At 46.7% G+C, this 26,671-nt stretch overlaps 1 protein-coding gene across 1 annotated transcript in view; it reads right to left on the reverse strand.

Annotated features, from left to right (window-relative positions):
- Positions 1 to 24,538, reverse strand: part of SLC46A3 (solute carrier family 46 member 3) — a 33,756-nt gene extending 9,218 nt beyond the window's left edge. Inside the window, exons 1-3 of the mRNA XM_069969873.1 lie at positions 24,413 to 24,538; positions 5,116 to 5,370; positions 2,161 to 3,028 (exon numbers count right to left, since the gene is read on the reverse strand). Of these exons, the coding sequence (XP_069825974.1) occupies positions 2,161 to 3,028; positions 5,116 to 5,307 (1,060 nt within the window). The 5' untranslated portion in view covers positions 5,308 to 5,370; positions 24,413 to 24,538. The remainder of the gene's footprint in view (positions 1 to 2,160; positions 3,029 to 5,115; positions 5,371 to 24,412) is intronic.
- Positions 24,539 to 26,671: the final 2,133 nt, after the last annotated feature.

The raw sequence follows: 26,671 nt of genomic DNA on the forward strand, positions 1-26,671 counted from the left end.
CTGAAGTTTAGGTACACTTTAAGGCTAGGTTCACACACAGCATATTTCAGTCAGTGTTGTGGTCCTCATATTGCAACCTCAACCAGGAGTGGATTGAAAACAGAAAGGATCTGTTCATACACTGCTGAAATTGAGTTGATGGCGGCCATATAACGGTAAATAACGGACATTATTTTAATACAGCAGCCGCTGTTTGAAAATAACAGGAAATATTTGTTATAAAATGGCGGCCATCCACTTAATTTCAACATTGTGTGAACAGAGCCTTTCTGTGCTTTCAATCCACTCCTGGTTTTGGTTACAATATGAGGACCACAATACTGACTGAAATATGCGTAGTGTGAACCCAGCCTAAGGTGCTTAAAATGCACTCTCTACAATATCACTTTCATAGAGCTTTCTGATTTAATAAAGGGGATTTTCACAAGATGTAGAAACTCATTGTCATTTAATATCACTCAAACTCCTCACACTTAGAGAAGCAAACATCGCCCTGCAGATTATCTCGGTGGCTGGACCTCAAAGTCTGAAGTCCAAATTATACTGTATGTGAGGCTATCCTGTGCTCAGTTACATATGCCATGGTGGCTTCCCTTCAGTGTAAGGCTGCATTCCCACGTTCCGTGTTCCTCACGGAACACGGACGTGGAATGACTGTAACGGACTCTCCCCCGCCCGGGCAGCATCTGTTATCAGATGCTGGGAGCGGGGGAACTGTTCAGATAGGGCCCTATTGCACGGGACGATTATCGTTCAGATTATCGTTAAATCGTTCGAATCTAAGCGATAATCGTTCGTTTCAATAGCAGTTAACGATTAACTACCGAACGAGAAATCGTTTATCATTTAATAAGACCTGGACCTATTTTTATCGTTGCTCGTTCGCATTGAATGAGACGTCGTTCGGTCGTTCGCAGTAGTGACGAACACAATAGCGATGACAAGACGACCGCAAGAACGATCATAAGTAACGATTATCGTTCCATGTAAATGGGTGAACGACTTCAGGTCTTTCGCCATAGCAGTCGTTTGGATTGTTTATCGTTAACGATTATGCGAACAATAATCGTCCCGTGGAATAGGGCCCATATGCGCCGCGCTGTAATGACAGAGCCGGGGGCTGCTTGATTACAGTGCGGTGCATATCTGTACAGTTCCCCGGCTCTCAGCACCTAATTACAGGGGGGGGGGGGAGGGATGAGGGGAATCAGTTACAGGCATTCCACGTTCCGTGAGGAACACGGAACATGGGAATGCAGCCAAAGAGTCCTATTAGACAAAGGCATTTTTAACGATTGACAATCGCAAACAATCGTTAACCTGAAATCGTTCACCATGTTAAACAGAACAATAGTCGTTAGTTACGATCATTACAGCGATCGTGACTACAATCGTTTACTCCATCTGATTCTAGCAAAAGATGGGAAGATTTGGAATTACTCTGAATGATTAGTGAACGAATGCAGAATGCGAACGATTAACAATGATTTTAGGGTCAGATCTAAATCAACGCTCAATGACACACAAACGATTTTTCGTTGCCTGCTATTACACAGGATGAATATGGTTTAAATTCGATCGACTTAACAATTTTCGCATGATAATCAGGCCCTATCCCTTTAGAAGGGCCAATGCATTTGCCACCGATATATTATAAGTAGAGCAATGTGGCACGTTTCATTGTACCTTTATCCTGGTTGAGTGTATACAAATTAGCTCTCCCCCTAAAAGAAAGCTCACCTACCTATTAGAAGTAGGTACCACATAAACCAAAGTCTAACCTACTAATAATTATTGGCCAAGCCAGAATCTCCTCATCTGAAGCTAGTTTAGGGTTCTGGTTCCTCATTGGCCCATACCAAGACGTTGGCTGGGTAAGAACTCTTTGCTACGAGTCTGAGAGGTAGAGTGTTCTCTTGTGGAGACCAACCAGCTGCCATAGTGAGTCTTATAGATGGTGTCGGATCCAGTAAAACCAACAGAGTGCTGCCCCCTTTGTCATCAAGATGAGTGGGTTTTCCAGCAGTCAGATACCATATTTTAGCAAAAGTGCAGATTTTTTTTTTTAACCCTTTAAACTTCTTGTGTCACATAACAAACATAGCTAAGGCTACGAAAATTGTAATAGTTTCAGTAAACATGGGCTACAGTGCATCTTACCTAGCATCATGGTCACTGTAGTGGTAGCGAAGGCAGCCATAGTAATGCCTGCAATCCATGACGCCATCCCAATGAAGACGATGTAGGCATCTTTCATGCAACGTGTAAACAAGAATACACCAAGAAAACTCCCAACGAAGCAGAGCGTGGACAGGGCTGACCCCCACCCAATAAGTACAGGATCCCAACAGAGAGGAGAACCCAACTCATAAAGAGTGAAGAGGCCCACCGCTCCAAAGTCTGTAAACAAGTAGGCCATGAAGGCGAACATGAGCAGGCTTATAGCCAGCCGCTTCTTGCTTGATGCATGCTTAAAAAGTAGAAAAACTCCGGAGAACAAATCCTTGAAGCCATCTTTACTCAGCACGTTCTGCTGGAATTCTGTCCTTTTCACAGTCTCTTCCAGTATAAAAAGAATATACAAAATATTGAGGATGTGGAGAAAAGCCGGAAGGGCAAAGGACCAATTAAATCCTAATGCTCTGATAATATACCCCGATGTGATCCCTGCCACCCCGCTCGACACCCCTAGGACCATGTCAATAAAGGCGATGCGTATATTCTTCTTCTGCACGTCTTTAGCTATGTCCGCTATATAAGAGAAGCATCCCCCAATAAATGTAGCAAAGCCGCCTAAGAATCCACTGAAGACAGAAGATATGTATAAGATTTCTAAGGGCAGGTCGAAGAAAGAAGTCGAGCTGTATGCGCCGAGAGTCACTAAGGCCCCTACAGAGGGCAGCAGCAGTGATGCTTTGCGTCCACGTTGATCTCCATAGGACACCAGGATCAATGCCATTAGTAGACTTGGAATAAGTGATGATAAATCCAGTGTTGTATAGAACATGGACGCTCTTTTTTGGACCTCCTAAAAGAAAATAGTTTCAGCGTTACAATGGATTCCCAAACATTTTTGTTGAAAATCTGTAAATCTGGACAAGGTTGTGTATGTGTATGAGACATTCTGCAAAGTTCCTAACATATGTGTGTGATGTCAAAAACAATATTAAGGGCTTCTCCACTCAGATTGCTGTATTATATCTTACCCCAGTGCTTGATGCAAAGCTTACACTGCTCTGTACTGCTCTATAACGTTCATCATGCTGCTGCTGCTTCTAAGGGTGTGCTATACAAATAGAAGGAAGCAGGATCATAGAAGCTAATCTCCATCTCCCTACTACAAGGACAACTAAAAGTTAGCAATGGAGCCTGAAAGGGGAAAACTGGTAAAAATAGCATAAAAAGTTATAATAATGACCAGAAACAGTGCTACTCCTCGTACCTTAAAAACCTTAAGGAGGCCAAAAGAATACTATTTTTTACAGGACTGCAAAGTGCACACGGCTGCACAATAAGAGTATATGCTTAGAAACAGGCCAAACAAAGTTTTACTCTACGGTATGTAAGTTATATTGAATGCAATGGATTCAGCACTTGTACGCTGTGGTATATATCAGCATGAATATTGAGGTCACCTTATTTACTCATATGGTCTGTTAAAAAACTCTTTTTTCTATAGCTGTATTGCAATTCAGAAATCTCTATATTACACATGTATCTTAGCCTTTGCCGTGTACTGCTGTGCTTTTCTGTTCTGTATTCTGTATTTCCGTTCCGTATTTCAGCCACAGCAGCATAAACCTGCATAGTCATAATTGTTCTACTGGATGTGTTGACCTTTTTTTTGTTTGTTCGTTTTATTTTAGTGATCACAGCCTTAGGGGACTCCAAAATAATTACTCTACGGAGAATCAATATTAAATCTGCAAATATAACCAGGCATTTTTTCTGGTTTACGCTGTGTCCTGTACATGTATATTGGTGCAGACCTTATAAGCACCCTAGACAGGTCTATTACGGTGCACTGATCTCCTGGCTTACATAGTCTGGATGCTGTGCAGAAAACTAAATAGCTATCGAGTCGCTTGATATTGGGTTCCAAGCACTTCCTCCAAACAGATCGTGTAATTCAAGACCTAAGAACATTATGAAAGATCAACAGAAACAACTCGTTATTAACCCCTTGAACCTCCACAGATCCTTCATTCCCATGCTGCACTAGAATTTTTGGAGATATGATGGACCAGTATAATAATATATATATATATATATATATATATATATATATATATATATATATATTAGATAGAGATAGATAGATAGATAGAGAACAAGAAAGTCCTGCAGCACTCCTCAAATGTATAATGCAGATGGGTGCCAGGCGGTCAGCACAAGGGACCAACAGTGCTTGAAGTATATAAAAGTAGAAAACCGCATCACTCCGAGTAAAGTCAAAAAAATACGATGTTTATTCCACCCAAAACTTGCAACGTTTCGATCCCTCACTGAGAGCTTTTTCAAGCAAAAAGCTCTCAGTGAGGGAGCGAAACGTCGCAAGTTTTGGGTGGAATAAACATTGTGTTTTTTTTACTTTACTGCGATTTTCTACACATACACATATATATTTTTCTAACTGATGATAGTGGTTGCCCGGCGAACCCTTTTATCAGCCACAGCAGCCGCCTACCACTCCTCAGTGATAACCTATAGTAACCTGGAGAGCTGACACTAGATGGCCCGTAGTTATATTAAAGGTTGTCAATGTGATGATGGTGAAGAGCAAAATAACTTTCACATAACAAGTCATCTGACTAGGAGATTAGAGAGTAAATCCCATGTCCCCTCCACCACAACATCCAATGAATGTAAGGCTACAGGTGAACTATAGCAACTATGGGGGAGGTTTATCAAACATGGTGTAAAGTGAAACTGGCTCAGTTGCCCCTAGCAACCAATCAGATTCCACTTTTTATTTTCCAAAGAATGTGTGAGGAATGAAAGGTGGAATCTGATTAGTTGCTAGGGGCAACTGAGCCGGTTTCACTTTACACCCTGTTGGATAAATCTCCCCCTATGGTTAATCTGCACCACCACCAGTTATTAGCCTCTCCTTACCTTCTGGTGTACATAGTTGGGGTTACTTTGGTTGGTCTCACAATGTGATATGTTGTCGCTGTAGAAGACGCTGCTATTGAACTTATCCTCCCAGAATCGCTGATACACGTACTGCTGCATTAAAGGGTAACTGGCAAAACTGGCGAAGCAGTAGACGGCCATGACTGGCTCCACCACGTAGAGGAAGCCCATCTTTACTTCCGGTCCAGGATTTCCAACTCGCAGAGGAACAATGACATGTCTACTGTGTTACCGCTGCAAAGACAAGAGTTATTACGCGTTAGAAATGACTTGGTGACAGCATCAGTACAACCATAGCTCCCAACGTTTGGTTCCCAATTTGATGGACATTTTGAGCCATGCCTGACAATGCTCACCGATCCTCGGGAATTAAAGGGGTACTCTTTTTCTTTCAAATGCACTGGTTTCACAAATTTATACACATTTGTTATTTACTTCTATTTAAAAATCTCAAGTCTTCCAGTACTTATCAGCTGCTGTATGTCTAACATGAAGTGGTGATTTCTTTTCTGTCTGACACAGTGCTCTCTGCAGACATCTCTGTCCGAGACAGGAACTGTCCAAACCAGGAGAGGTTTCCTATGAGGATTTGCTGCTGATCTGACTGAAAAGTAAACACCACTTCCTGCTGTCAGACTGAAAAGAATACACCACTTCTTGCAGGACATACACCAGCTGATAAGTATGGGAAGACTTTTTAAATAGAAGTAAATTAGGCTATATTCACACTACATTTTTGCAAACTGTTCATCGTATCAGTTTTTAATTGGTTATTTTTAAACGGACCGAAAAACGTAGTCAACACTACTTTTGTGTCCGTTAAAAAAACGCACCCATTTCAATCCGTTTTTTTTAAATGGAAGTTAATGGAAAAACAGATCCAAACGGTTGACACACAATTGCATCCGTTTTTACCATAAAACGTATCCGCTAAATGGATTGCAAATACACAGTGTGAACCCAGCCTTACAAATCTAAATAACTTTCTAAAACCCGTTGTTTTGAAAGAAAAAGATTTTCGCTGGACAACCCCTTTAACATATTTTAGGCACATCTGCATGAACTCTTCAAAAAGAAAAATACAAGACACAGCGGTTGGCACGACCACAGTACTCACACAGGAGCCAAGTAAAAAATGCAAGGAGTGGAATTATAATTTATGTAGTGCTCACTCTAATCAGAGAAAAAGATTGATGCAAAATCGAAATGAAAGAAAAATTGAAAAGAGGGCACTCACCATTAAAATTGTCGTCTTTATTTCATTATCTTTAAAACGCCCGTGCAGCTAGGAACGGGGACGCTAGCATCGGCATGATTGCTGGAGGCGTAACAGCTGTTTCACACGTGATTCGTGCTTCTACAAACGCATCTGTAGAAGCACGAATTACGTGTGAAACAGATACAGGATTTTCATCCCACCAAAGACATCACCCGCAATGAGTCTGTATGCTCTCCTGTGTTTGCGTTGGTTTCCTCCCAACGGAAGGAATTCAGATTGGGAACCCTAATGGGGACCGGGGGCAATCGGAGCAATAACCAGTTATTTAAAGAGCTTATTATATAAATAAAGGAATTGTTAAAGCCAACAAAGTCTAATTTAGATGCCTAAGATAGGTGTTGGGAGTTCCTTATCCTATTTATTGTGGTCCTGTCCATCCAGTCAGCATTATTGCTTGGACTGCTGAAACCTTCTGTATCCTCTCTTACCTGGTACACTGCTCCCTCAATTACTTCTATCACCTATAGGAGTGGACTCCAGAACCCCTCCAGGCCACAACCACACAACGTCTTTTTTTGCTTGCTTGACACTCATTTTTTTTGTTTTTTTTACGGCTGACATGTAACGTCCATACACAGACCATTATCTTTTCATTATTTCTAAATTGTTATTACTAGACACTAGGGATGCACGATGCACCGAAATATCGATACTACTATCGATATTTCGGGCCAAAAAACGATTCGGTACCAGGATTTCCTGGTATCGATACTTTATATTAAGCTGCCTAATAACGCAGCTTAACATAAAGTATAGAGCAGAGAACACGGCCGGCGGCTAGCTAAGCGCCGGCCATGTTCTCTGTGTGCTGCCCTCTGCCCCCTGGCGTCACTTCCTCCTCCTCCTCCGCCCGCCCCTTCCTCCGCTCACTGCAGTGAGAAGTTATAGCCGGCACACAGCGATCGCATGTGCCGGCTATATAACTGTGCAGATGCGGCTGTCACAACTGACAGCGGCCTCTGACCCATCCTGAGCCTCTCCAGAAGCAGTGGGGGTCGGCTACTGTGTGTAACAGACCCCCCGCTGCTAATCACCCGCAGCCCGTCACACCGCAGCCTCCTGTCCCCCCTGTCATGCAGCCGTCCATCTGCGGCGCTGTTCCTATGCATATTCATGTGTGCACACTCTCGGTGGCTGCGCTTCCTGACCGGCCTGAGTGTGCACACATGAATATGCACGGAGGAACGGAGGCCTGACAGCTGGGAGCTTCCCGGAGCTGAGGGGAGGGGGATTTGTAAAGGGAGCTAATTTAAGGTGGAACAGACAGCCTGAATCTTGGCCAGCAGCAAAGGTTAATCTTCCTGCTGGCCGAGGTTCAGGCTGTCTGTTCCACCTTAAACTCCCTTTACAAATCCCCCCTCCCCTCTGCTTTGACAAGCCTCATGCTTTGAGTGGTACCGCAGTGAGAGCAGGGGATGTGTGCAGACATTGCAAACATCCCTGCCCTCTGGTGTGTCCCCCCCCCCACATCCCTGCCCTCTGGTGTGCCCCCCCCCAGCCACATCCCTGCCCTCTGGTGTGCCCCCCACATCCCTGCCCTCTGGTGTGCCCCCCACATCCCTGCCCTCTGGTGTGCCCCCCACATCCCTGCCCTCTAGTGTGCCCCCCCCCACATCCCTGCCCTCTAGTGTGCCCCCCCCCACATCCCTGCCCTCTAGTGTGCCCCCCCCCACATCCCTGCCCTCTAGTGTGCCCCCCCCCACATCCCTGCCCTCTGGTGTGCCCCCCCCCCCACATCCCTGCCCTCTAGTGTGCCCCCCCCCACATCCCTGCCCTCTAGTGTGCCCCTAACATTCCTGCCCTTAAACCCCTGCCCTCTGGTGTGCCCCCCCCCACATCCCTGCCCTCTAGTGTGCCCCCCCCCCCCCCCCCCACATCCCTGCCCTCTTGTGTGCCCCCCCCACATCCCTGCCCTCTGGTGTGCCCCCCCCCACCACCACATCCCAGCCCTCTAGTGTGCCCCTAACATTCCTGCCCTTAAACCCCTGCCCTCTGGTGTGCCCCTAACATTCCTGCCCTTAAACCCCTGCCCTCTGGTGTGCCCCCCCCCACCACATCCCTGCCCTCTAGTGTGCCCCTAACATTCCTGCCCTTAAACCCCTGCCCTCTGGTGTGCCCCCCCCCACATCCCTGCCCTCTGGTGTGCCCCCCCCCCCACATCCCTGCCCTCTAGTGTGCCCCTAACATTCCTGCCCTTAAACCCCTGCCCTCTGGTGTGCCCCCCCCCCCACATCCCTGCCCTCTGGTGTGCCCCCCCCCCACATCCCTGCCCTCTAGTGTGCCCCTAACATTCCTGCCCTTAAACCCCTGCCCTCTGACAGGAACTGACCTGCCAGGCAGAGTAACCCTCTCTTGTCTGTCCAGACCTGGCAGCCTTCACCAGCTCCCTGCAGTGTGGGGGTTGTAGTCTGTACCCAGTGGCTGATTAAATGTACCCTGGACTGTTCACCCAACCTGGATCCCCCCCCGTCAATCCGCCCACTACTGCCCCCCCCCATGCTGTCCCCAATAAACACAATGTTTGGTCCCTTGCTGCACAGAGGATGTCAGGAGAGGAGGGGGCTGATCTTATAGGGGAGGTCACAGCAGCACAGAGGATGTCCGGAGAGGAGGGGGGTGATCTATAGGGGAGGTCACAGCAGCACAGAGGATGTCAGGAGAGGAAGGAGTGTGCTGATCTTATGAGAGGTCACAGCAGCACAGAGGATGTCAGGAGAGGAGGGGGCTGATCTTATAGGGGAGGTCACAGCAGCACAGAGGATGTCAGGAGAGGAGGGGGGTGATCTATAGGGGAGGTCACAGCAGCACAGAGGATGTCAGGAGAGGAAGGAGTGTGCTGATCTTATGAGAGGTCACAGCAGCACAGAGGATGTCAGGAGAGGAGGGGGCTGATCTTATAGGGGAGGTCACAGCAGCACAGAGGATGTCAGGAGAGGAGGGGGCTGATCTTATAGGGGAGGTCACAGCAGCACAGAGAATGTCAGGAGCGGAGGGTGCTGATCTTATAGGGAGGTCACAGCAGCACAGAGGATGTCAGGAGAGGAGGGTGCTGATCTTATAGGGAGGTCACAGCAGCACAGAGGATGTCAAGAGAGGAGGGGGCTGATCTTATAGGAGAGGTCGCAGGGTCCCAGCAGCTCAGAGGATGTCAGGAAAGGAGGGGGCTGATCTTATAGGAGAGGTCACAGCAGCACAGAGGATGTCAGGAGAGGAGTGTGCTGATCGATAGGGGAGGTCACAGCAGCACAGAGGATGTCAGGAGAGGAGTGTGCTGATCGATAGAGGAGGTCACAGCAGCACAGAGGATGTCAGGAGAGGAGGGGTCTGATCTTATAGGGGAGGTCACAGCGTCCCAGCAGCACAGAGGATGTCAGGAGAGGAGGGGGGTGATCTATAGGGGAGGTCACAGCAGCACAGAGGATGTCAGGAGAGGAAGGAGTGTGCTGATCTTATGAGAGGTCACAGCAGCACAGAGGATGTCAGGAAAGGAGTGTGCTGATCTATAGAGGAGGTCACAGCAGCACAGAGGATGTCAGGAGAGGAGGGGGCTGATCCTATAGGGGAGGTCACAGCAGCACAGAGGATGTCAAGAGAGGAGGGGGCTGATCTTATAGGAGAGGTCGCAGGGTCCCAGCAGCTCAGAGGATGTCAGGAAAGGAGGGGGCTGATCTTATAGGAGAGGTCACAGCAGCACAAAGGATGTCAGGAGATGAGGGTGCTGATCTTATAGGGGAGGTCACAGCAGCACAGAGGATGTCAGGAGATGAGGGTGCTGATCTTATAGGGGAGGTCACAGCAGCACAGAGGATGTCAGGAGATGAGGGTGCTGATCTTATAGGGGAGGTCACAGCAGCACAGAGGATGTCAGGAGAGGAGTGTGCTGATCGATAGGGGAGGTCACAGCAGCACAGAGGATGTCAGGAGAGGAGTGTGCTGATCGATAGAGGAGGTCACAGCAGCACAGAGGATGTCAGGAGAGGAGGGGTCTGATCTTATAGGGGAGGTCACAGCGTCCCAGCAGCACAGAGGATGTCAGGAGAGGAGGGTGGTGATCTATAGGGGAGGTCACAGCAGCACAGAGGATGTCAGGAAAGGAGTGTGCTGATCTATAGAGGAGGTCACAGCAGCACAGAGGATGTCAGGAGAGGAGTGTGCTGATCTATGGGGAGGTCACAGCAGCACAGAGGATGTCAGGAGAGGAGTGTGCTGATCTATAGGGGACGTCACAACAGCACAGAGGATGTCAGGAGAGGAGTGTGCTGATCTATGGGGAGGTCACAGCAGCACAGAGGATGTCAGGAGAGGAGGGTGCTGATCTTATAAGGGGGGGGGTTGTATTTTTTTTCGAGGTATCGAACTGGTATTGAGTATCGAACTAAAAAATCAAGTATTGGTATCGAACTCAAAATTCTGGTATCGTGACATCACTACCTTAAACCCCTGCCCTCTGGTGTGCCCCCCCCCCACATCCCTGCCCTCTGGTGTGCCCCCCCCCCACATCCCTGCCCTCTAGTGTGCCCCTAACATTCCTGCCCTTAAACCCCTGCCCTCTGACAGGAACTGACCTGCCAGGCAGAGTAACCCTCTCTTGTCTGTCCAGACCTGGCAGCCTTCACCAACTCCCTGCAGTGTGGGGGTTGTAGTCTGTACCCAGTGGCTGATTAAATGTACCCTGGACTGTTCACCCAACCTGGATCCCCCCCCGTCAATCCGCCCACTACTGCCCCCCCCCATGCTGTCCCCAATAAACACAATGTTTGGTCCCTTGCTGCACAGAGGATGTCAGGAGAGGAGGGGGCTGATCTTATAGGGGAGGTCACAGCAGCACAGAGGATGTCAGGAGAGGAGGGGGGTGATCTATAGGGGAGGTCACAGCAGCACAGAGGATGTCAGGAGAGGAAGGAGTGTGCTGATCTTATGAGAGGTCACAGCAGCACAGAGGATCTCAGGAGAGGAGGGGGCTGATCTTATAGGGGAGGTCACAGCAGCACAGAGGATGTCAGGAGAGGAGGGGGGTGATCTATAGGGGAGGTCACAGCAGCACAGAGGATGTCAGGAGAGGAAGGAGTGTGCTGATCTTATGAGAGGTCACAGCAGCACAGAGGATGTCAGGAGAGGAGGGGGCTGATCTTATAGGGGAGGTCACAGCAGCACAGAGGATGTCAGGAGAGGAGGGGGCTGATCTTATAGGGGAGGTCACAGCAGCACAGAGAATGTCAGGAGAGGAGGGTGCTGATCTTATAGGGAGGTCACAGCAGCACAGAGGATGTCAGGAGAGGAGGGTGCTGATCTTATAGGGAGGTCACAGCAGCACAGAGGATGTCAAGAGAGGAGGGGGCTGATCTTATAGGAGAGGTCGCAGGGTCCCAGCAGCTCAGAGGATGTCAGGAAAGGAGGGGGCTGATCTTATAGGAGAGGTCACAGCAGCACAGAGGATGTCAGGAGAGGAGTGTGCTGATCGATAGGGGAGGTCACAGCAGCACAGAGGATGTCAGGAGAGGAGTGTGCTGATCGATAGAGGAGGTCACAGCAGCACAGAGGATGTCAGGAGAGGAGGGGTCTGATCTTATAGGGGAGGTCACAGCGTCCCAGCAGCACAGAGGATGTCAGGAGAGGAGGGGGGTGATCTATAGGGGAGGTCACAGCAGCACAGAGGATGTCAGGAGAGGAAGGAGTGTGCTGATCTTATGAGAGGTCACAGCAGCACAGAGGATGTCAGGAAAGGAGTGTGCTGATCTATAGAGGAGGTCACAGCAGCACAGAGGATGTCAGGAGAGGAGGGGGCTGATCCTATAGGGGAGGTCACAGCAGCACAGAGGATGTCAAGAGAGGAGGGGGCTGATCTTATAGGAGAGGTCGCAGGGTCCCAGCAGCTCAGAGGATGTCAGGAAAGGAGGGGGCTGATCTTATAGGAGAGGTCACAGCAGCACAAAGGATGTCAGGAGATGAGGGTGCTGATCTTATAGGGGAGGTCACAGCAGCACAGAGGATGTCAGGAGATGAGGGTGCTGATCTTATAGGGGAGGTCACAGCAGCACAGAGGATGTCAGGAGATGAGGGTGCTGATCTTATAGGGGAGGTCACAGCAGCACAGAGGATGTCAGGAGAGGAGTGTGCTGATCGATAGGGGAGGTCACAGCAGCACAGAGGATGTCAGGAGAGGAGTGTGCTGATCGATAGAGGAGGTCACAGCAGCACAGAGGATGTCAGGAGAGGAGGGGTCTGATCTTATAGGGGAGGTCACAGCGTCCCAGCAGCACAGAGGATGTCAGGAGAGGAGGGTGGTGATCTATAGGGGAGGTCACAGCAGCACAGAGGATGTCAGGAAAGGAGTGTGCTGATCTATAGAGGAGGTCACAGCAGCACAGAGGATGTCAGGAGAGGAGTGTGCTGATCTATGGGGAGGTCACAGCAGCACAGAGGATGTCAGGAGAGGAGTGTGCTGATCTATAGGGGACGTCACAACAGCACAGAGGATGTCAGGAGAGGAGTGTGCTGATCTATGGGGAGGTCACAGCAGCACAGAGGATGTCAGGAGAGGAGGGTGCTGATCTTATAAGGGGGGGGGGTTGTATTTTTTTTCGAGGTATCGAACTGGTATTGAGTATCGAACTAAAAAATCAAGTATTGGTATCGAACTCAAAATTCTGGTATCGTGACATCACTACTAGACACTGGAAAGTACCTGACACGCCAACCTTGCAGCAGGTTCTTACATCACACCAGCTTTGGCTGCTTTGCTTCATAGGCTCTGTGTTAATCTTCTTCTCATTGTACAACAACCCTTGTTAGTTACTGAGCTTTGATATATAAGGCCTTATTCACACGGCCCGTAAAGCTGTCTGTAATTGCGGATACAGTTCAGCTTAGAGCACATTGATTTATATTCAGCTATTCACACAGTCCTTTTTAATTTTGATCCGTAATTCGTTCGGTAAAAAAAAAAATAGGACATGTCCTAGTGCAGATTGTGACTGCGGTACAGATTGCCAATAGAAGTCTATGAGATCCCTATTTTTTACAGACGTCACAGTTGTCACATCCATGACGTCCGTAAAAAACATGGATTGAATATAACCAAAGTAGTACTATTCACATTTTACAGAAAAGGAACGGATACAAATATGGATGATTTTTCACAAATCATGGAGTAAAAGTAACAGGAGGTTTTGCGGCCCAGAAAGATCGCTGAACCTGTGAAAGAGGCCTAAGTATTACTTTTATCTAATCGAACATTCAGACTCATATAGCAACTACTCTGTCGATCCTTTCAAGATTTAAATGAAGAAATCCTACCATTTTCTGTTTGCTGCTTGCAGCATATCTAAGTGTCTCCGTGGTAACCGACTACAAATAAACTTTGTGTAGTCTGATACTCCCTACCATCTATCCTCTACAGAGGAAGCTTGTTATTGTTTAAAGGGAACCTGTAATCACTTTCATGCTGCCATTGGGGTGGTCCCTGGCATCTTATACCAGTCCTACCGATCTTAATTGATAGATTGCCCCCTTTTTGGGTATACCAAGAGATTTATCACTCAAGTCTCTTGGAGTGGATATAAAGCCACCAGGGACTGCCCCAAAGGTTTGGACAGCATGAACGTGACAGGTTCCCTTTAAGACCACCAACCAGGTGGACATAGCAAAAAAATTACTGAAACATACAGCAGTATACATAGGTAAACCCAAGCATAGCATGACAACATCAATACTCCCATTTGCAGACTACAGCCTTTTCACAAGGATTATATTATATAATTTTGTTGAGTCACTCTCCAGCGTCTATAAACTCCAGAAATGTAATACCGCACAACAGAAGGGTTTTTTCTGCCAACTTCCCTAAAGCTTCAAATAACAAGAGAGGAACTCTAAAATCTGTTCTACACTCACCGGCCACTTTATTAGGTACACCTGTCCAACTGCACGTTACCACTTACTTTCTAATCAGCCAATCACAGCAACTCAGTGCATTTAGGCACGTAGACATGGTCAAGACAATCTCCTGCAGTTCAAACCAAGCATCAGTATGGGGAAGAAAGGTGATTTGAGTGCCTTTGAACGTGGCATGGTTGTTGGTGCCAGAAGGGCTGGTCTGAGTATTTCAGAAACTGCTGATCTACTGGGATTTTCACGCACAACCATCTCAAGGGTTTACAGAGAATGGTCCGAAAAAGAAAAACCATCCAGTGAGCGGCAGTTCTGTGGGCGGAAATGCCTTGTTGATGCCAGAGGTCAGAGGAGAATGGGCAGACTGGTTCGAGCTGATAGAAAGGCAACAGTGACTCAAATAGCCAACCGTTACAACCAAGGTAGGCAGAAGAGCATCTCTGAACGCACAGTACGGCCAACTTTGAGGCAGATGGGCTACAGCAGCAGAAGACCCCACCGGGTGCCACTCCTTTCTAGGGATGTCACGATACCAGAATTTTGAGTTCGATACCGATACCAGCTTTCGGATTTCGATACTCAATACCAATTCGATACTAAATAAAAAGTTTGAGAAAAAAAAATACGTAAAAATACAAATATAATTTCCCTTTTCCCTGACTACAGATATGTTCCCCCCATGCACAACATTTTTATTTATGTGACTTCTTGATCACTTTGTTACATTTTATAGTTCGGACAATTCACATGTAATGGATACATGTATGTTCTTTTTTTTTTTTTTTTTTTTTTTTACTTTTTTTTGAAAAAAGGGAAAAGGGGGGATTATTAGAACCTTTATTTTTTGTTTTGTTTTAAAACACTTTTTTTTACATTTTTTATTCCCCTCTAACCTCAAGCATACCTCTCTGTGCACAACAACTCCCAGAATACCTTCTTGTGGGGAGTTGTAGTGCACAGGGAGGTATGCTAGGAGTTGTAGTGCATAAGAAGGTATGCTGGGATGTTTTGAAAGGCTGCTGCCGCGCAACTGCAACTCCCAGCATACCTCCTTGTGCACTACACCTCCCAGCATACCTCCTGGTGCACTACAACTCCCAGCATACCTCCTGGTGAACAACAACTTCCATCATAATTCCTTGTGCTTTGCAACTCCCCACAAGAAGGTATGCTGGGAGTTGTAGTGCACAAGGAGGTATGCTGGGAATTGCAGTTGTGCAGCTCCTGACACAACAACTCCATGCAGCATACATTCTTGTGCACTACAACTCCCAGCATGCCTCCTCGTGCACAAAGAGGTATGCTGGGGGATGTAGTGCACAAGGAGGTATGCTGCTGGGAGTTGTAATGCATTAGCAGCCTCCTGGCACACCAACTCCCAGCATGCCTCCTTGTGAACAACAACTCCCCACAAGAAGGTATTCTGGGAGTTGTTGTGCCACTGTATCTGTGGGCCCCGCGGGAAGGGGGGGGGGGGTGACAGGATTGTGGACCCGGAGGTTGGGGAACTGGCTGGTGTAAGGGACCGCTGCCGCAGCACCGGCGGGTCCCGTATTTGGAATGGTTGAATGACTGCCGCCCGAGGGATTGCGGGCCGTAGTCATTAGCAGTGAGGGGCCGATCCATATGCAGCAGACTCGTGCTGCATATTGAGCGGCTCTGCAGGGGTTAAATGCCGCTGTCGGTTATGACAGCGGCATCTACCCTTTAAAATAGCCGGCACTAGCGATCGCTGTGTGCCGGCTATTTAAATTTGGCGCCGCCGGGAGCGGAGAGCTCGCGGGGGCGGAGGAGGGGACACCAGGGGGCAGGGGGCGGCACACAGAGAACACGGCCGGCGCTCAGGTAGCTGCCGGCCGTGTTCTCTGCACCATACTTTATGTTAATCTGCACTATTATGCAGATTAACATGAAGTATCGATACCAGGAAATCCTGGTATCGAACCGTTTTTCTGACCGAAATATCGATAGTAGTATCAATATTTCGGTGCATCGTGCATCACTACTCCTTTCAGCTAAGAACAGGAAACTGAGGCTACAATTTGCACAAGCTCATCGAAATTGGACAGTAGAAGATTGGAAAAACGTTGCCTGGTCTGATGAGTCTCGATTTCTGCTGCGACGTTCGGATGGTAGGGTCAGAATTTGGCTTCAACAACATGAAAGCATGGATCCATCCTGCCTTGTATCAACGGTTCAGGCTGGTGGTGGTGGTGTCATGGTGTGGGGAATATTTTCTTGGCACTCTTTGGGCCCCTTGGTACCAATTGAGCATCGTTGCAACGCCACAGCCTACCTGAGTATTGTTGCTGACCATGTCCATCCCTTTATGACCACAATGTACCCAACATCTGATGGCTACTTTCAGCAGGATAATGCGCCATGTCATAAAGCTAGAATCATCTCAGACTGGTTTCTTGAACATGACAATGAGTTCACTGTACTCCAATGGCCTCCACAGTCACCAGATCTCAATCCAATAGAGCATCTTTGGGATGTGGTGGAACGGGAGATTGGCATCATGGATGTGCAGGCGACAAATCTGCGGCAACTGTGTGATGCCATCATGTCAATATGGACCAAAATCTCTGAGGAAGCTTCCAGCACCTTGTTGTATCTATGCCACGAAGAATAGAGGCAGTTCTGAAGGCAAAAGGGGGTCCAACCCGTTACTAGCATGGTGTACCTAATAACGTGGCCGCTGAGTGTATGTTTTATCCAGTAAAACAAGGTGTACTGGATGGCGACACATCTGTCCATCGGTTGTGTCTGCTCAAATACACTGAAGTGAGTGGGTCAGAGCTGCAGTACCACACACAACCTGTGGACAGTTGTGGAGCTGTTTTTGAAAGAATGGCAACCCTGGTGTTTTTTTTTTAAACCTTTTAAAAGTCCTTTAATATCCAATGCTGATTGAGTCATGGAAGAGCTTGACTCACCAAATCTGGGCAACCTTCGGCCCTCCAGCTGTTGCAAAACTACAATTCCCATCATGCCTGGGCAGCCGAAACTAAAGCTTTAGCTGTCCAGGCATGATGGGGATTGTAATTTTGCAACAGCTGGAGGGCCGAAGGTTCCCCATCCCTGACCTAGAGAAGGGATGGGGAAAAGGACAGGATTTGCAGCTGTAATATGGATGCATAAAGACAATCATATTATAGCCCATCCTAGAACCACAATATGACTGTTCTAACCTTTTCTACTGTGTAAGGTGGAAAATAAAGTAAACCCCCCCCTTCCCCCCTTACTCATATAGTGATAGCGAGAAGGTACATGTCGACTCTTAAATCAGGAAGTTACATGTGAGCATTTATCTGCTGCTACTGCAAAACTAGTTCCGGTGTTTAACAGCTCAGAGGCCATATTCACACACACACACACTAATATATATATATATATATATACACACACTGTATATAGTGTGTGGGAATAATGTCTACCGATGTCCACATGAGGCCAATCTTATGCAGAAATCCATTCCATACATCTACATGGACTTCTGCAAACCCCACTCACCCCCTGTTCTTTGGAAAAGATTTTGTGGGAACTTATTAAAGGGACAGTTCACCAAAAGAATTATTTCAAGTCAACTGGTGCCAGAAAGTGCCAGAGATTTGTAATTAACTTTTATTAAAAAAAAAAAAAAAAAAAAAAAAAAGTAATCTTCCAGTACTTATCAGCTGCTGTATGTCCTGCAGGAAGTAGTGTATTCTCTCCAGTCTGACATAGTACTCTCTTCTGCCACCTCTGTCCATGACAGGAACTGTCCAGAGCCAATCCCTATAGGAAACCTCTCCAGACTGGACAGCTGATAAGTACTGGAGGGCGTGAAATTTTTTAAATAAAAGTAAAGTGCAAATCTTTGGCACTTTCTGGCACCAGTTGATTTGAAAGAAAAACATTTTTCATGAACAACCCCTTTAAGGCCTGGTATACATGTTTGTTTATATTCCAGAACGTTTATATACACAAGAAATTTTGAGAACTGTAATATTGTGTGTGACGCCATGCTCCCTTGCAGCAAGTCCTGTTCACTTTGTGAGTGCTGCACAGATTGGCAAAAAGCTTTACATTTTTGAAAAAACCTAAAAGCCTGCAACTTCTGCCTAATCTGCCCCATACTCTGACCTTAATGGGGAACTATCAGCAGGTTAGACAAATCTAACCTGCTGATATGTCCCTACTGCACAAGAGACGCCGAGGAGGAAGGTATGTGTCTTACCTTCCTCCTCTGCATGGTTCCGTTGCAGTAAGTCGTGTACTCTATGGTCTTGTGAGACCGCTAGAAGCACAGCCCACCCCCATAGCACCAATTAGGCTGGCCCCTGACCATGGGAAACATGACTAAATGCACCGGAACAGCCCCAAGGAGGAAGGTAAGAGACACATACCTTCCTCCTCAGCGTCTCCTGTGCAATAGGGACAGGGTTCCAGATGGCGACCAAAATGGTAGCCAATGCGACTGATATCTTGCAAATGGCGCCCAGATTTATTAATCTGGGCGCCATTTGCGACTGGCCCCGGCGGCGGCTGTCTCTTTAAGGACTTCCGCACGCTGCACCGAAGCACGTGGCGCCTCTGCGGCCGTCCGTCCAATGAATGACGGACGTGCTGGATGACGTGTGCGGGGACACGCTTCTCCAGTGACGTCATCCCGCACGTCCTTCATTCATTGGACGGACGGCCGCAGAGGCGCCACACTCCTCCAGCGCCTCTCTCCCGCCTCTCCTCACCCGGAGGTTCTTCAAGTGCACCCCAGCGGCACCAAGATTGTGGATAGTGTGTGTGAGTACAACCGGAGGGACGGCAGGGGTGGCGGCCGGCCACTAATCTGTGTGGGGGGACCGCAGCCTGGGCGGCTGATTGGTAGTGTCTGTTGTGATGGCGGCCAGGTGCGGTAGTCAGTGCGGGGGGGGGGGGGGGGGTATGTATAGACTGCACAGTACCACTTCCCTCAGTGTGTGTGTGTGTGTATATACACTGCACAGTACCACTTCCCTCAGTGTCTGTATGTATACACTGCACAGTACCACTTCCCTCAGAGTGTGTGTGTGTGTGTGTATACACTGCACAGTACCACTTCCCTCAGTGTCTGTATGTATACACTGCACAGTACCACTTCCCTCAGTGTGTGTGTGTGTGTGTATATACACTGCACAGTACCACTTCCCTCAGTGTCTGTATGTATATACACTGCACAGTACCACTTCCCTCAGTGTCTGTATGTATACACTGCACAGTACCACTTCCCTCAGTGTCTGTACGTATATACACTGCACAGTACCACTTCCCTCAGTGTGTGTGTATGTATACACTGCACAGTACCACTTCCCTCAGTGTCTGTATATATACACTGCATAGTACCACTTCCCTCAGTGTCAGTATGTATAGACTGCACAGTACCACTTCCCTCAGTGTCTGTATGTATATACACTGCACAGTACCACTTCCCTCAGTGTCTGTATGTATATACACTGACTCAGAACCTGACTTGTAGACCACCTCACACATTCTAGTGGACTGTATATTGTTGTCAAGTTGCAAGCTTTTAAGTTCAAGTTCAGAAGAGTAAGCCTCATTAAAAGGCTAGCCAAGTGAAGCTGAAGTACTGAGTCAGACTGTATATGGTTGTCAAGTTGCAAGTTTCCATGTTGAACGTTTTCAAACTAAGAAAAGAGAGAATCTAAAGGAGGAGGATGCTGCCGTGGCCTCTGCACACAGTAAGTCCCATGTAACATAACATTAATTTTACATGGTTTAAAATGTTGGCGACCAAATATTCTATTTGGCGCCTAAATTTTTCAGGTTAGGAGCCAATGGCTCCTAGGTAAATTTTTTAGTCTGGAGCCCTGAGGGACATACCAGATTTGTGTAATCTGCTGACAGTTCCACTTTAAATAAAATCCCCCCCCTTTAAGGGTCTATGGGGGCTGTGTCTCCAGAAGGGGGGCTTCTCTGTACTTACCACTAAGGGACGGTTCACACTGAGCAAACGCGGCACAATTCCACGGCGGAGCTCTCCGCCGTGCTCAGTGTCCTGCTTTGAGCGAATGGGAGAGCGCACGCCTATCCGCTCCCTCTGCGCTCAAAGAATAAACATGTTCATTCTTTGAGTGGAGAGCGGCGGCAGTGGACGAGCGTGTACCCTCTCCATTCACTTAACAGCAGGACACTGAGCACGGCGGAGAGCTCCGCCGCGGAATTGTGCCGCTTTTGCTCAGTGTGAACCGGCCCTAAGAATGCAAAACAGGGCAGAGTTAGTTCCTCTCCACACAGATGATAATTCAGTTATAATGTGTGATGTGGAAGCCTTATATCAGCCTATCTAACCATGAATCTGATAACCTGCGAGTGTGAACACAAAGCTGCTTCCGCTCCAGTAATCTCCAGGCGGGGGATGGTAACATTATAAAGGTCCCTGTCCTAGTGGTCTATGAGCAGGAGCACACAAGACCGCCAAGAATCAGGAGGACTGCTATTAGTCTATAGCCCGTGATAATGTCCAGGGTGTCTCATACTAAATCCTGGGTGCAGGTCTGTATATACAGAAGAGGGTTCTGGGTGCAGGTCTGTATATACAGAAGAGGGTTCTGGGTGCAGGTCTGTATATACAGCAGGGGGGTTCTGCGTGCAGGTCTGTATATACAGCAGGGGGGTACTGGGTGCAGGTCTGTATATACAGCGGGGGGTTCTGGGTGCAGGTCTGTATATACAGCGGGGTGTACTGGGCGCAGGTCTGTATATACAGCGGGGGGTACTGGGTGCAGGTATGTATATACAGCGGGGGGTACTGGGTGCAGGTATGTATATACAGCGGGGGGTACTGGGTGCAGGTCTGTATATACAGCGGGGAGTACTGGGTGCAAGTCTGTATATACAGTGGGGGGGGACTAGGTGCAGGTCTGTATATACAGTGGGGAGTACTGGGTGCAGGTCTGTATATACAGCAGGGGGTACTAGGTGCAGGTCTGTATATACAGCAGGGGGTACTAGGTGCAGGTCTGTATATACAGCGGGGGGGTACTGGGTGCAGGTCTTTATATACAGCAGTGGGTACTAGGTGCAGGTCTGTATATACAGCGGGGGGTACTAGGTGCAGGTCTGTATATACAGCGGGGGGGTACTGGGTGCAGGTCTGTATATACAGCGGGGGGGTACTGGGTGCAGGTCTTTATATACAGCAGTGGGTACTAGGTGCAGGTCTGTATATACAGCGGGGGGTACTAGGTGCAGGTCTGTGTATAAAGCGGGGGGGTACTGGGTGCAGGTCTGTATATACAGTGAGGGTACTGGGTGCAGGTCTGTATATACTGCAGGGGGTACTAGGTGCAGGTCTGTATATACAGCAGGGGGTACTGGGTGCAGGTCTGTATATACAGTGGGGGTACTGGGTGCAGGTCTGTATATACAGCGGGGGGGACTAGGTGCAGGTCTGTATATACAGTGGGGGTACTGGGTGCAGGTCTGTATATACAGCGGGGGGGACTAGGTGCAGGTCTGTATATACAGTGGGGGTACTGGGTGCAGGTCTGTATATACAGTGGGGGTACTGGGTGCAGGTCTGTATATACTGCAGGGGGTACTAGGTGCAGGTCTGTATATACTGCAGGGGTTACTAGGTGCAGGTCTGTATATACTGCAGGGGGTACTAGGTGCAGGTCTGTATATACAGCAGTGGGTACTAGGTGCAGGTCTGTATATACAGCAGTGGGTACTAGGTGCAGCTCTGCATAATAAACTCAGATGTAATAAGGCGCCAAAAGACGGTCCATATTATGCTATCAGTATATTTATAAATTGGAAGAAATATATAAACTCTATGCTAATAGTATGAGATACACATATAGCAATACAGGAATGTCCTAAGCGAAAACCTTCACCCCCCCCCCCCCCAACTACCCCAAAAGCAGCCGATACCCCTGATGAGTTATATAATACACCAGCCCTCCCCAACCTGTGATTCCCCGACTGTTACAAAACATGGCATGATGGGAGTTGTAGTTCTACAACAGCTGGAGTAGTAGTAGTATTAGTGCAGCAGTATTAGTAGTAGTAGTAGTAGTAGTAGTAGTAGTAGTAGTAGTAGCAGCTGCTGTAGTGGTGGTAGTGTAGTAGTAGTAGTACAGTGGTGGTGGTGGTAGTATAGTAGTAGGAATACCATAGTTGTTGTTGCAATCACTTAGAAACTTTTCCTTGTTCTGATACTTTATAAGCCATTTGCCCCCCAGGGTTCTATCAAGCAGTGCAGCATTGGCTATTATACATTATTCATCATACATTATGTCGCACAGGTTTATTATATAGAGATTATTATATGTCGCACAGGGTTATTATACAGAGATTATTATATGTCGCACAGGGTTATTATACAGAGATTATTATATGTCGCACAGGGTTATTATACAGAGATTATTATATGTCGCACAGGGTTATTATACAGAGATTATTATATGTCGCACAGGGTTATTATACAGAGATTATTATATGTCGCACAGAGTTATTATACGGAGATTATTATATGTCGCACAGGGTTATTATACAGAGATTATTATATGTCGCACAGGGTTATTATACAGAGATTATTATATGTCGCACAGGGTTATTATACAGAGATTATTATATGTCGCACAGGGTTATTATACAGAGATTATTATATGTCGCACAGGGTTATTATATAGAGAGATTATTATATGTCGCACAGGGTTATTATACAGAGATTATTATATGTCGCACAGGGTTATTATACAGAGATTATTATATGTCGCACAGGGTTATTATACAGAGATTATTATATGTCGCACAGGGTTATTATAGAGAGATTATTATATGTCGCACAGGGTTATTATACAGAGATTATTATATGTCGCACAGGGTTATTATACAGAGATTATTATATGTCGCACAGGGTTATTATACAGAGATTATTATATGTCGCACAGGGTTATTATACAGAGATTATTATATGTCGCACAGGGTTATTATACAGAGATTATTATATGTCGCACAGGGTTATTATACAGAGATTATTATATGTCGCACAGGGTTATTATACAGAGATTATTATATGTCGCACAGGGTTATTATACAGAGATTATTATATGTCGCACAGGGTTATTATACAGATTATTATATGTCGCACAGGGTTATTATACAGAGATTATTATATGTCGCACAGGGTTATTATACAGAGATTATTATATGTCGCACGGGGTTCTTATACAGAGATTATTATATGTCGCACAGGGTTATTATACAGATTATTATATGTCGCACAGGGTTATTATACAGAGATTATTATATGTCGCACAGGGTTATTATATAGAGAGATTATTATATGTCGCACAGGGTTATTATATAGAGAGATTATTATATGTCGCACAGGGTTATTATATAGAGAGATTATTATATGTCGCACAGGGTTATTATACAGAGATTATTATATGTCGCACAGGGTTATTATACAGAGATTATTATATGTCGCACAGGGTTATTATACAGAGATTATTATATGTCGCACAGGGTTATTATACAGAGATTATTATATGTCGCACAGGGTTATTATACAGAGATTATTATATGTCGCACAGGGTTATTATATAGAGATTATTATACGTCGCACAGGGTTATTATACAGAGATTATTATATGTCGCACAGGGTTATTATACAGAGATTATTATATGTCGCACAGGGTTATTATACAGAGATTATTATACGTCGCACAGGGTTATTATACAGAGATTATTATATGTCGCACAGGGTTATTATACAGAGATTATTATATGTCGCACAGGGTTATTATACAGAGATTATTATATGTCGCACAGGGTTATTATACAGAGATTATTATATGTCGCACAGGGTTATTATACAGAGATTATTATATGTCGCACAGGGTTATTATATAGAGATTATTATATGTCGCACAGGGTTATTATACAGAGATTATTATATGTCGCACAGGGTTATTATACAGATTATTATATGTCGCACAGGGTTATTATACAGATTATTATATGTCGCACAGATTAGACATTTCCTTCTAATAGAAAACCAATATGTGGCAGCTAAAGCTTCTAACGCAGAACAGTCAGTCAGCCGTGGATAGTCACCTGCTGTGGGGGATCCTGTGGACAGGTGTCCCGGTGCCGGCACGTGAGCAGGAGGAGACCGGAGACCGTCAGCCGCTCATCCCGGACTCCCCGCGGCCCCGGCGTCACCCGCGCTCGCTGTCACTGTTGTTGTCATTCTATTCCCCGCCCCTTCTCCGTGCTCATTGGTCGCCTGTAATCCCCGCCCACTCAGCTCAGCCGCTGCCGCGCGCTGATTGGAGGCGAGCAGCGTCCGTCTCTGTACAGTGACGCGTACAGTGTTTTCGGGCTGCAGAATAGTTTCGCTGAGTTAGTAGGGAGGCATGTGCATAGTGATAACAGGAAGACGGGCTGATAATAATAATTATAGAGGAAATGTTAATCATACATAGAGTCAGTCACGTGACCGCTCCATAGAGTAGTACAGGGGAGGTAGAGTAACTTATACAAACACTGAGAAGGTCAGGTGTGTAATGAGTAAGCAACACTGCAACCAGGTACTGAGAGAGGGAACTTGTAATTCTCTTGTGAACAGGGTTGTAACTACCACCATAGCAGCCATAGCAACTGCTACAGGGCCCACCGCATCAGGGGGCCCAGTGGCCCACTCCTGCAATACACTGGGTCCCCTAAACCGTCATCATTTAGGTCACCAAGTAGGCCTTCAGGTGTTGCATATAACCCTTTAACTGCGAGTGCTTCAGCCGAGCACTTGCATTTAAATGTTAAAGGTTATGACTATAATTGATGGGTTTGTGGTCAGTCAGGGGGAGATGGGGAAATCAAAAGTTTGCTATGGGGCCCAGTCATTTCTAGTTACGCCCCTGCTTGTGAATGCATCAGCTAAAACCTTATATCAAATTTACACATACTCTGCACTACAGTCTATGGGAAGGCCATAAACCTGTCCGAATCCTGGGGGGTGTATCAGGTAATGCTTGCTATATAATGGTATCCAAACAGGCAATGAATAACTAAAAGGACTGAAAGCCATAAAGGTAGGATCAGGAGCACCTAGATTCATCCAGCACATAAGAGAAACCCATGCAGGTGATCTACCAGGAGTAGAGATGAGCGAACCGGGATAGAGTCCATCCGAACCCCAACATTCGCCATTTGATTAGCTGGGGCTGCTGAACTTGGATAAAGCTCTAAGGTTGTCTGGAAAACGTGGATACAGCCAATGACTATATCCATGATTTCCACATAGCCTTAGTGCTTTATCCAAGTTCAGCAGCCACCGCTAATCAAATGCCGAATGTTCGGGTTTGGATCGACTCGAGCATGCTTGAGGTTCACTCATCTCTAACCAGGAGTAATGCTGGGTTTACACGGAGCGATTATCGGGCAAATTCGAACGATAATCGTACGTGTAAACGCGGCGAACGATCGAAAAATCGTTCATTTTGATCTTTTAACAGGTTCTTAAATCGTCGTTCGCAAAAAATTTGCAGATCGTTCCGTGTAAACAGTCGTCACTGATTTTCCCTATGTGTGAGATAGGCTTAAACGAACGCAAAACGATTCAAAATCGTTAATCGTACGATCAGGCGAATTATCGCTCACTGTAAACCCAGCATTAAGGTCCATTTACACAGAAAGATTATCTGCCAAAGATTTGAAGCCAGAGCCAGGAACAGACTATAAATAGAGAACAGGTCATAAAGGAAAGCCTGAGATTTATCCTCTTTTCAAATACATTCCTGGCTTTGGCTTCAAATCTGTCAGATAATCTTTCTGTGTAAATGGACCCTAAGGCTGCATTTCCATGTTCTGTGTTCCGACGTGAAATGCCTGTAACGGACTCTCTCCCCCCGGGCAGCATCTGTAATTAGATGTTGGGAGCGGAGGAACTGTACAGATATGCGCCGTGCTGTAATGAAGCAGCCGAGCAGCTCTGTCATTACAGCACAGCACATATCTGTACAGTTCCCCTGCTCCCAGCATCTTATCACAGGGGAGAGTCCGTTACAGGCATTCCACGTCCATGTTCCGTGAGGAACACGGAACGTGGGAATGCAGCCTATGATTTGCTGTCATCAAGAGTCGAGCTGGACTAGGCAGGCATAGGCTGTTACTTATAAACAAGACCGGATTGATCCTTCAGACAGGGGTGGAGGGGCCTGATGGACTGAATGACAAAGTGGATTGTAGCTTCCTGTTATGAATAAATACCAGTGCAATTTCCATTGTTTTTAAGTTTTTTTAAATTAATTTGTATATGTAACCACATGCATTTATTGCATCACAATTGCTGTATTTATACAGGGATGATGTAGC

Source organism: Dendropsophus ebraccatus, chromosome 5, assembly GCF_027789765.1.
Source record: "Dendropsophus ebraccatus isolate aDenEbr1 chromosome 5, aDenEbr1.pat, whole genome shotgun sequence".
Lineage (NCBI taxonomy): Eukaryota > Metazoa > Chordata > Amphibia > Anura > Hylidae > Dendropsophus > Dendropsophus ebraccatus.